General features: G+C 39.3%; 1 protein-coding gene across 1 annotated transcript; it reads left to right on the top strand.

Annotated features, from left to right (window-relative positions):
• Nucleotides 1–300: 300 nt before the first annotated feature.
• LOC110851877 lies at nucleotides 301–11,659 on the top strand. Its single transcript, XM_022099803.2, has 12 exons — nucleotides 301–732; nucleotides 4,033–4,687; nucleotides 5,046–5,092; nucleotides 5,176–5,473; nucleotides 5,672–6,067; nucleotides 6,399–6,657; nucleotides 6,729–6,828; nucleotides 6,920–6,965; nucleotides 7,053–7,878; nucleotides 8,284–8,696; nucleotides 9,026–9,080; nucleotides 9,182–11,659. The coding sequence occupies exons 2-12, from the start codon at nucleotides 4,292–4,294 to the stop codon at nucleotides 10,450–10,452; spliced, it is 4,107 nt and encodes a 1,368-aa protein (XP_021955495.1). The 5' UTR covers nucleotides 301–732; nucleotides 4,033–4,291; the 3' UTR covers nucleotides 10,453–11,659.
• The last annotated feature ends 457 nt before the right edge of the window (nucleotides 11,660–12,116 follow it).

A 12,116-nucleotide genomic window follows, 5' to 3' on the forward strand; every position in this document is an offset into this window, starting at 1 on the left:
TAAACATACACTTTCAGCATGATGCCATCCTTTTTAACAAAGTTGATTGCTTACTATTCCAATCCTACATACAACACTGTATAATGTGTAATGTTAAACTTTTATATATTTAAGGAATACGCATACCAATGAAACCACCACCACCGACAAGAACCCGTTCGTTCACAAGCTTTTATATTATATACAGCAAAATCTCTGCTGGCATCTTTCTCCCCGTATATTTTTCATCACATCCACCAATGCTAAAAACCAAACTGCACTTACAGAGTAATATGACGAGGATGGTTTAATAGCTTTTTGGTTGGTTGGTTGGTTGGTTAAACTTGCATGTGTCTCATAGGACCACTACTCGCACTCGTTAACATATCTCCTCTCTCATCCTCTCATAGTCTCTCCTCTTACTTACTTACTCTAATATATTCTAGAATTTAGTGCTTATCATTATCATTGGACATTGCGAATCACCTATTTTTTAAGTTTTTTATTGCACCCCGAACAGTCCGAATTACGACAAAGTGCGTCCCGACAAAGCTGGATTGTTGGAATGAAGGGAAAATTAGTGAAGAAATTGTGATACCTGTGTGCAAAATAAGTTGGTTTAAATCAAATATTTTATAAGACAAACCCAAAAAGAACGGGTTTGCTTAATGCAATCGAGATTGGAATGCGGACGGATTGTGTGTGTGTGTGTCTTCTTAACGCAGTAGCAGCAGCAATGTGAGAAATGAAACGGTACGTATGTACATAATTTTGTAAATTTTGATGCTACAATTTTGTTAAGGTTGTGACTAGTTGGGTAGAATTTAAAGGACTTAATTTATCGAAAAGAAATTGGCGTGAGATTTTCGTAAAGAAAGTGTTGCTTGTTTTTGATGTATGAGATTTTTAGTAAAAAAAACTCTCAACTTTCTCCGGGACATTTTGAGACAAATATTTTATTCCAAGTACACAATTTCATTTTACGACTTAAATATTTCAACAACTTTCTTTCCACGGATCGATACCGAATCGAACATAAGAATTTGACCCAGAACGAGTTAAAATTCCAATAAAATTCGTAATCGGTATAAATAACAAACAAATAAAAAGAATATTGTCATGAATGTTTCACGAGAAAGGAATGTGAACAAATGTACAATGCAAGAAAACAGCAGCAGAAGAGGCCCACCAATCAATAATAATAATGAAATGTAGCAGCAAGCAACACAATTAAAATAAACTAGTCTAATTTCTCAGAAGTACATACATTCATATTTGGCCATTTATTATAGTCGATGTATGTAGCACTGCATTCCATTGTTCATTATATTATTACACAGACATTTTTCCCTATGTACATGTGCTGTGCATATGCACATATCGTGCCTTGAGTGGGCAACAATGTTCTTGAAATACTTTTATTAGTAGATAATATGACACGCTATAATTATGTCTTACGTGAATTAAATATTTAATAATAATGCCTCTATTTCCACCCAATTAAGACATGAATACAGTAATAATTGGCATTTTATTAAGTGTTACAAAGTAGATAAGAGGAATTGCATCGTTGCTGGCATTGTTACCTGAATTGAAGTATTGTTGCCTGCCTGCCAATATTCTTGTCAATGACATTGTGACATGGCATCAATTGTGGGAGAATTGCTCTACATATAATTTTTTTAAACTTTTTTCCACCATTTGAATACATAGAAATCAATCACCAAATAGTTCTGGGCATTAATTTATTGCCGTGATGCTGTCACTAATACGTACGTATTTAACTTGCAAAAAAGACTCGCAGTCTGTAGTCTATGATAAATAAGTGCATATTTGCATTCTGTTAAAAGCAGCAGGAGCAGAATCATTATCATGATTTATTCCCAACTACCCCTCTCTTATGTCCTCACATTCCAATCAATTTGCTCATCCTTATTTGCATGCATCCGCACAAAAAAAACGAAGGCCGGAATAGTCTGGAAATGCAGTACCTGTTGTGATAATACTAATGGGTCTTGCTTGATTTCTAATGTTTGCGTTATGAACATTATTGATAAAATTTATTATTTGACTTTGCGTTAATCTTTCATACGCCGGACTTTTTCCTGGATTGGATGGATGACAAACGTCAATATGTCAATCAGTGTTGAGGTGTAAAGTGTATGTACATATAGTGCAATCGATGGAATTATGTGCTCAGCTCACCCAGTGCACATCATGAATAATAGTGTGGAATTTTAATTGCTTATTTATATATGTCGTTAATTAAAGTTAACCACAAACAAATAGGTACATATTTGCATTGTTTAGGCAGAAAAACATATTTATTTACCAAATTCATTACATTATTGACAACAATAGGGAGATTTATGGTGTAGGGAAAGTGTTCCAGGATATGCATTTCAGTAATTCGCAATACTTTTATAATGACCCAATTTTCCAGGCTTAATCATCAATTTATTTTATCATTTTCTCATTCGTTCGTTCATATTAACTTGATTAATTCTATAATTAAGTAATCCATCCACATGTGTGAAATAATTTTACCCTGGCTGAATGTCTGCCGTCGGTCCAAACTTCACCCTATGTCGTTTTTAGTTCGTATGTACATAGCAGATACGTAGATAAGCGCATTCACGTATGTATGTATGTACTTATCATCATCTTCTGTTACATACATACATGACGAGATAAAGGCACATTTTTGACTATACATCTGTTATATCATACTGGAATGGAATTTTGTTTATTTCATGCATCCATTATACGTATTTATCACGTAAGTTTTAGCAGAACGTCAAAGTTTTTAGCTAAAAAAATGTTGTGGTCTGATTCATTATGTTAAGTTCAATAAGTTATCGCCATATTAATGTATGTACCTTATCAATTGATCACTACTTGTTATTTGCCATAAATTTTCCACGGAAAAATGACCACTTGAGTCTATGGCCTGGCTGGATTTACTTTTTAATAGCTGGTCGCTCGCTCAGTGGCGGCGGAAGTTGGGGGACATTTGGGGACATTAGCATTGTGGGGATGGACATAAGATTGGCAATGATGTGCAATTTCTGAAGGGGGGCAATGTCCCCCTGCTTCCGCCGCCAATGTGCTCTCCCTCATATTATGCAGTCAATCATGATATATATTCTTGAATGAAGTGAAACTCAACATGTGCCTTGTGCGAATTCCGTTTAAAAAATACAGCCAAGTATTTCGCGAATTGAGTCGAATATGCAAATATGTAGTGAGCCGAACTGAACTCGACTGTGGAATCTTTGAACTCGTGTGATTAGAATTATATTACTCATTCACTTTTTGGCACGATGACTGATAACAAAGGAATTCACCACCACGAGCGATCCCACTTAAACGCAATCCATCCATGAGAGGCGACAACGGTTATCTCATCTCTCCCGTTAACGGGATTTTATCCAGTGTACAATAAAACCATGCAGCTTTATTTTATGGCGAGTTAGTTACTGCGATAAAGAATTGGATATAATAATTTGGATTTCGTCCATCCATCCCACATGGAAATATTTGAATCTTTTTTGGCAGTCTGCACCCAATTTTGAAAAAAAGTATTTAATTTACACACGCATTCCGCTTATATGAAAACAACATTTTTTAACGCTCCATTTTCACCATGTAACAACAAAACAAACCAACGAGCTAAAAATATTTTTACAAATTAGATCCAGTTTGGTTTGGATACTGCTTTGTTTGTCTTTTCTTGAGACTTTTGGTTATCATATCTTTTCCAAAACAATGTTATCACGAAAGGGTTCAAGTTACTCGCGATGAACTAAACAATTTTTATTATTAGTTCACTCACTCACTCACAGTCTGATCAGTCAATATGGATGAATTAGTTCCTGGAAATATTGTTTGCTTTATATGCCCACACCACGCTCCAATAAATTATCCAGCGTCAAGCATGGCTAAAGATGGTCGAATAGATGTACATACGCGTTGCATATGACGATAGACAAATGTGCGGATGAAACTTAACCAATGAAAAGTTGACACTTGATATTTTTGTTTGGTCCACAGATTTGCGTCACTCACTCTTGCACTAATTTAATTGAGCCCGTCCTTCATCTCAAGATAAGAGGAAGAAGCTAATAAAAAAACCACCTCAAACTTTATAGCACACGATAATAAATACGAAAGACGAAACAAGACGACAAACATTAAACAGAAATCGGCACCAGTAATAAACCTTATTTATTAGTCGATGCACATGCTACGAATCGAAATTGAGACAAGACTACTACGTAAAAAAATAAGTGAAGTTCAAAGTGTGTAGAAAATGGACCACATTCTCATCTCTTCTACGGAAGAACTCAGTGCGGAAGACCGATTACTGCTGGCTTCTTCGAAACGCCAAGAACCTCAGGGCGAGGAGCATGCCGGGTCTGGCGAGAAGGACGCGCACACCAATGGTGGCCAAGCCTTAACCAGAACGAAGAACATTAGCAGCAAACAGCAGCAGCAGTTGGCTTTGTCGTCGTCGTCGTCATCTTGTGAGGATGACTCCTCCGACGATGATGGGATCGTCTACCAGAATGTGGGGATGATGGTGGGGACGACGGCGTCCAACTCGAATTCACTCTCGTCGAATAGGTCCCACGGAGGGAGGAATGGTGGTGGTGGTGGGGGGTGCAACCTGAGCTTAGACTCCAATTCTCACTCTGCTTATAATACGGTAAGTATTACGTTTTGAAATACTTTTACTTATCCGGATAACCATTTGGCATAATAATGAATTGATAAGACCCCTGATTGAAATCACGTTGTTGAATTATGCAGTAATTATACAAAAACTCGATACATGTTGTGCTCTGCGAATTTTTTGCAAATAATCGTGCAGAAAAAAATTCTATGGGTTTTATTCTGCAGAACCGTACTATGTGCATAATTCTTTCTGCACAAATTGCATGCCGTAGTTCTGCAGAAAAATGAGCAAAATTTCTGCAGAAAATGATTCGAAATTTCAATCAGGGATATTAAATCAATCTTCCATTTTCAAAATCAGAAATTATTAACGCTACTTTTTTCAACAGCTCATCATTCACCATAATAATGGGAGTCTCCTAGCTGACACGTGGATGTAAGTGTTCTTATTGCAACACAAATTGCGAAAATTAAAATTATACACATTTTAACCCAAGTCTATCTATGCATACGTTACAGACCAGCCAGTCACGAATTCACCTCCCTCGCCACAGGAAGTAATCGAAATTCGACGTGTTCCTCCTCCACTCCAGCCAACAGTAGAAAGTCACAGTCCCCTTCGAGAGAGATGGGTCACAATGGTCACGGGGACGCCAGAACAACGACAGGTCAACATAACCCATCCAACTCTTTGGGCGTCTTTGACTACGAAGCCCTTCTGGGGGAGGCTGGTCTCAAGAGTAACGAATTATCAGATATTCCTCGCGACTATTTGAACCAATTGACTGTACTGAAGCACCTCGCGAAAGAAGTTCAAGTATGAATGCGATTTATTTTCGTGGGTTCGATTTTTGTGCGGGGAAAGCGGTGGGCGACCCGTTTTTAGTGTCGGGAATTTTCCGGGATTTTGTTCCCGTTTTCCGAAAAAACAACACAGAAATCGAACCCACGCTTATTTTTGTACATACGCTAATTTAATTTTTCTTAACCAACTTTCTCCATTTTCCCCCAACAGCAAGACCCGATTAGCGACCCACCCAACTCAAAACTCCTCCGATCTGCCAGTTTCTCCCGGTCGCAACCCGACCTGACGCAGTCCTTGACGAGTGGCGGTGGGGTTGTCGGCGTGGTTCCGGGGGCCAGTTCGAATCACAGCTATTACTACGCTCCTCCCCACCCGGTCGTCCAGTATCCTCATTATCCTGCCCAGCTACACCCACCCTCGCGAACAAAGCTGTCCAAACAACAGAGGGGAGAAACAAATTCGCCGCAGCGGAGTCAACAGGGTGACACCGACGAGGCCGGCGTGCCTTCAACTTCCGTCCAAATGTTGGAGATTCTCATGCGTGAAAACTCAAACCTCAGGGCCGAGTTGGCCAATGCTAGGGCTAGGATTCAGACTATCCATAAGGTAGATAAATAAGTTCAATAATAAAATTTGCATATTCACAGTGCTTCGTTTCTTGCGGGTTTGCAAAATTTCTGCAAAGCAAGAAACGCGGGAAATGCGGGGTGCAAGAAACTGGGAGAAAGTGCACGAAATATGCGCCATCCAGCCACCCGCCGTTTGAAGTATAGCGTTGGGGCGTAGTTTCTTGCCCCGTGCATTTCTCGCAGGTCAAAATATTCGCAAAAAACCACTTGCTCCCCGTTATTTGTTTTACTTGCATCCGAAACACTCCCACTCAATTTCATCATTATTTCTGATTCTGTGACCATAATATGAATATAATAATTTATAGTTGGAATCCGAACTAACTCGCCTCCAGAGGCAGCACGCGTCCCTGTTCGAATCCGCCGAGAGGAGAGAAAGTCTCGAACGGACGGCGAGGGTAAAACTGAGCACGGAAGTGAAGAGATTGACAGCTGTAAATCGGGAACTGCTCTCCTCCTCAAACTCTCTCCAGAACTTGTCGTCATACTCGCTCGGGTCAGATGTGGACATTTACAGGAAGGAATTGGCCAAAAAGGATGTCACCATTGCTCAACTCATTTCTCAAAGTGAGTTAACAAAATATATATGCGCTCACAGTTTTATTTATTATGTGCTTATCATCATTTTGCCACTTTAGACAAAGAAGTAGCGGCAACAAAGGATCGACAAGAGATTGAACTCGCGGCACAAAGAGCGACTCTGGAAGAACAGAGGACTCATATTGATATTCTCGACAGGTGAGAATTCCACGCTATTTTTTTTATTTGTATGAATTTGATTTTTATAAAAATGAGTATGATTTTAACGATTCCGTGTCTTTTCTCACAGTGCTTTAACGACAGCTCAAGGAAACGTTGTCCGATTGGAAGAAGAGGTATGCAAAATATTTTACTTTGCAACTTTCACCAGCTTTTTCCTGAAAAAAAATACCATGCTTATAACTGTTTTCACTAACTTCCAGTGCCGTCGAAACCAAGACTATGCCGAAAAAGTGTCTCAACTCCAAAGAGCATTATCCTCCCTGCAAGTTTACAACGAGAAACGTGAACAGTCCGAGAAGAAATTGAGATCACAACAAGAGTCTGAAATAACCGATTTAAAACTACAATTAGCATCCAAAAATGCCAAAAGTAATCTCAACAATACACGTGCCAATAATAACAATGCGTCCAACAATGCCAACACTAATACAAATAATAATGCACCATCACAAATAAACTCACGCACCGCTCCACCCCCGTATCCCGGACCTAGCAGTGGCAGCAATTCTACGTCAAATTCTAACCAAAATTTACACTTCTCAAACCAAGCCCTACACCAGACCGACATTGCGCCAGACTTGCAGTGTTTGCAGGAAAAGTTGCGCCTCTCGGAGGACAAGATTTCTTCGTTGACATCCGTCGTGCAACGCTGGGAGCATTTTTTCTCCTTGGAATCTCAACACCCCGAGAAAACGCCGACGCCCTCGGGAACGACGCCAAACACGCCGAACTCGTGGTCTTCTCGGGGAGGTACGCCACACTTCAATTTTGGTGGGGGAGGTGGAGGTGGGGGAAATTGTGGGACAAGTTCGGGTTGTTCGTCCAACGGAGCTTTGGACGATTTGCCATCCACGCAACATAGAGCGTGTGATTTGGAGTGGAAAATTAAGGATTTAGAATCTCGTCTTGTGGAAAAGGATAACATGTTGAGGGCATTGAATACGATGAATGTGCAACAAGGTCAACAGCAAGGTCAGGGGTATAATATCTACTCGACGCCGGCATACAGTCCATACGTTCCGACAGGTATTTATATATGAGTTTAGTGATATCTCTTTTAACGTAGGACTTGATAAGTCATCACCAAAATGGTCAAAATCAGCACATTTTTAGTAATTTCTTGGCTCTGTGAATTTATTTTAAAATTCTAGAGGTTTTTAAGTTAGCTTCGAAGAGTTTCAATTTTTCTGAAGGATTCTTAAACTTGAGATCTCCTCCTTAAAAAACTGCCAAAATCTGAGGTGTATATTGTAAGAAAAAATTTGCAATGACCTATTCTACCAATTTGTCGTTCAGAATTTTGTAATAAATTCCCAGAGCCTAAAAATGATTAAAAATGTGCTGATTTTGACAATTTTCGCGATGAGTCTTTGAGTCCTACGTGAATGGAAATTATAAAAATTCCCCTACTTAACCAATTTGAATTATCAGGTTTCCGAGAGTCACCCTCCTACACGGCCGCATCAATGATGCACCAACACCAAAAATCGCAACAGCAACAACAGCAAGTCAACCACCAAGTTTCCGTCAGCCTGGCCTCCATGATGGATCGTTCCCGATCTTACGGCGTGGGCGTGGACCCGCTCCTTTTTTACGAGAAGGTCGGAAAGTGCGACAGTGAGCCACCTTCGTATGCAAACCTCCCACCCAAACTCCGACTCGGTGGGAGTGGTTCCAGTCTCGCCAAAAATTCGAACGAGTCCTTAGGATCTGCGGGGCATGGGATGTCCAACAACGCGTCCGAACCAGAGTCAGTCTCCTCATCGGATGGCGGTGGGGGCGGAAGTAATCCGAAAAGTATTGATGAGCAATTGAAGGAACTGAATACCCAGCTGCTATCCAAGGTGAGAAACAATTTGGTGTGTTAATTTGTGTTAATTTGATTGAAATTACATTACTAAAACCAGCATCAGATCATTAGTTTAGTTTGCATGAATGATTTTTTTCTTTAACAAAACAAATTTTATTCCCGTGTGCAATATTTTTTTTACCTACATAAATACGATACCCGAAACCTGAGAGTGGATTGAACTAAAAAGAAACTAACGTTTGTTAGAAATTTTAATTTTCAAAGTTGATTTTTTTGTCGTTTACTAAAAAAACATCCATTTAGCCTTGTTCAAATTTAAATTTGTTCCACGTACACGTTTCTTTTTGGTTCAATTATGTCCAGGGAGCGGTTTCGTCCGGGTTAAAAATGCAATCTTCAGGCCTCTGCTGTATTCCAGGTTATTATTACTTCACGCCAATAATAACTAGACTGATAAGCAGGCTAATTGACAATTATTTATTTAACTACAGCAATTAACACGTCTCTCTTAAATTTCAGGATTCGCTAATCCAAGCTTTGCAACGAGAAAAGGAAAAGTACCCCAATCACTATTGGAAGGTGTGATGTCCACCAATCCCGTAACCACCGACGCCAACGGCAACAACTTATCCACCCTGCCAACGAATAACCAACCACCGAACTCTTCTTCAATGTTGTCCTCTCCAACGAAAAAGTCTGTCCTGCTACCCCCACTGCCACGACCGCCACTCCTCCAGTCTACGCCTCACCAGCTAAAATCCTCCGGAACCAGTAGGACCAGTTCGGGTCCGCCCTTCCTTTGCGACGACCAAGATGCGAGTGACGTTTCTGGAAACGTGCTCCATTCAAACTTGTTATCAAATTCGGTCGACTCCGTCCTCGCCGAGTCGCCAGGATCTTTCCGAGCCTCCAAATTGGGCGGCGGTGGTCCCAACATCTTCACCCCCGTCGCGGTCAAAGGTCTCCCGCCGAAAAGTCCCTGTATCTCCATCCCACTCGCGACCGGTACCAGTATGATCATCGACTCGAAGTGCCGCTCACTCGAACGCGACCAGAAGTCAAAGTTTTCTTCCTCCTCCTCCAATAATGATCCCGGTTCTTCATCTTCGTCCAAATTCACGTCATCCTACGATCCCGCCTCCCGGTGTAAAAGTTTGGATCGACGAGAGCTTAAAGCCGCCGCGAAGGAGGAGAAGAAACAGCAACAGCAACAACAAAAATCTGCGATTGGGTCAAAAGCCGCATTTTTTGGGGGGTTGCTGCGACGATCGCCAAGTCCCAGTAGGAAGAATAAAGATAAGGATACCGACAAGGACAATAACAGCCGCGCTTCACCCGCACCCTCGAAAGGAGGTCGCTTCACGTTCGGCCGAACCACCAACGCCAGTCATAACATTACCACGAGTCGCGCCAGTCCAAGTCCTGTCGTCCTTGTGCCGGATAACACTTCCGATGCTGAAATCGACGCCGAGTTTCTGACTCATCAGGGACGCTCTAGCCAGTCTCAGAGGGCTAGTCGGGTCACGAAATGGAGTCCGGGGTCGTCCACTTCGGGCGGAGGAAATTTGCCATCCCTCCAAGAACATGGGTCCCCCTGGGTGCAGAGACGCAGTGGGGGCGATATTTCGGCGGGGTCTTCTCGAAAGATGAGTGTAGAATCCATCGAGAGTAATAATAGTCGACGCGGTGGGAGTAATAGTGGCGATGCGAATGATCCTACGAAAAAATGGGGAAAAATTGTCAAGTCCCCGTTTGGACTGAGGTACACTTTTGGGGCGCCGAGATCATAAGTCAAAGATAAAATGATTATGCAAATGAGCAAGTAATTTACAAATCCTATATTTTCTTCAACCCAGATGTGAAGAATTTTTGTTAGGATTTTAAAAAAAATATGAGATCCTAGTCTTTGTCATCCACCAAACCAACCTACAAAAACCTCTCCTTTTTTATCACCCTCTTCACCTTGAGGATGAATATGAAACGCATTTTGAGAAACTTATTCTTTTTTTTATTAATTACTACCCAGAGAACTACGATTTAAATATGACCACCACCGAATTTTTTATCGACTGATATCCTCATTTTTTTCTCTAAGGATGGAACTGTATTATTTTTCGGAAAAAAAGATTTCTAAACAGTCCTGATTTTATTATGGGTGGGGAAGAATTTTAAAGAATTATGCTGCTGCTTGAGTTTAGTGGCAACTTTTATTTATTTTATACGTAGTAGAAGTACAGTAGAAGAGATGGAAGGAACAGGAATTTTACGAGGGAGGAAACAGAAAATATTAACTTTTGCTTTAAACAAACAAATAAACAAACACAAATATAGATTTTATATAAATAATCTCATAAAAATCGTAGATAATTAGGTAGATTTACATAAATAGCTTTGATATTCGACAGGTTATCATAAAGAACGACTTACTCATGTTGTAAAAAACATTAACAAATTAATTAATTGTCATATATATATTTGTGTAAAAACATTTACACTTATTAATTAATCCAGTAATTAATTAAACTACATACACCCAGAACTGTTCACTTATTAATATTTCAGGAAGGGGATTGTAAATATATTAAAATATGTGTAAAAATGATAATTTAGATAACCCTAAACAGACTCAGAGATGAGATCCCGATGATAATGGTGAGATGAGATTTGGGATGATAAATATTTAACCAGCCAGAGTTTATTATTAGTTTACGAATTTAATTACTTATTATTATGCAGCCAGAAAAAATGTAAGTTTTTAGCCAAGAAATTTAATACTGTGCCGTACTAGTGATTACATATTTATGTAGAAGAAAAAGAGAAATTGAGATTTTAAAATACTTCTTAATGAACGAAAATTTTTAAAGATAGACAAACTATTGTTATTTTAATTTTAATTAAGTACATACACTACGTCATTTTAATGTTGACAACTTTACTGTTATATGATTTACGAGGATATATTTACAGAGATAAAAATAAAAACATTCGTAAAAGAAAGTGATGGTTTATGTGATGTATTTATTTCAAAAATGTAAAATGCATAATGCAAACCGCTGTGCAATTTTGGGAGGTATGCACTTCACACGGAATTTCATACCGAATCATTCATCAGAGGGCGGATATGAATTTATGTGCAACTTTTTCATTTTATGACCGACGTCAACCTTTGTGGACGTGTTTCCTAACTCGCATATCGGATAAAAATTTCGAAATATCTCCACATATTGTTACAAGTTTCTTGGTTTTTAGATATGTAAATATGCTTATAAATATTTCCGCTGTTATTTGAAACATGCGTATATATTTTAGATATTTTTGTCAAAAATATGTACATTTTTAAATATTTCAACAATATGAGACAAAAATTTTTTTCCCAAAAGAAATTTGACTGCAAAAATATAGAGAATTATATGCAGAAATAAAATTTTTGCGAAAATTCTTATTTTTATGGCTT

The sequence above is a fragment of the Folsomia candida genome, unplaced genomic scaffold (genome assembly GCF_002217175.1).
Source record: "Folsomia candida strain VU population unplaced genomic scaffold, ASM221717v1 Fcan01_Sc007, whole genome shotgun sequence".
Classification (NCBI taxonomy): Eukaryota; Metazoa; Arthropoda; class Collembola; order Entomobryomorpha; family Isotomidae; genus Folsomia; species Folsomia candida.

Bases quoted from the DNA above. Each gene is read 5' to 3' on its own strand.
- LOC110851877 (XM_022099803.2), top strand. From the start codon at position 4,292: ATGGACCACATTCTCATCTCTTCTACGGAAGAACTCAGTGCGGAAGAC. The intron at 6,068-6,398 runs GTAGATAAATAA...AATAATTTATAG, and splicing joins GGATTCAGACTATCCATAAG to TTGGAATCCGAACTAACTCG. The intron at 9,081-9,181 runs GTTATTATTACT...CTTAAATTTCAG, and splicing joins AGGCCTCTGCTGTATTCCAG to GATTCGCTAATCCAAGCTTT.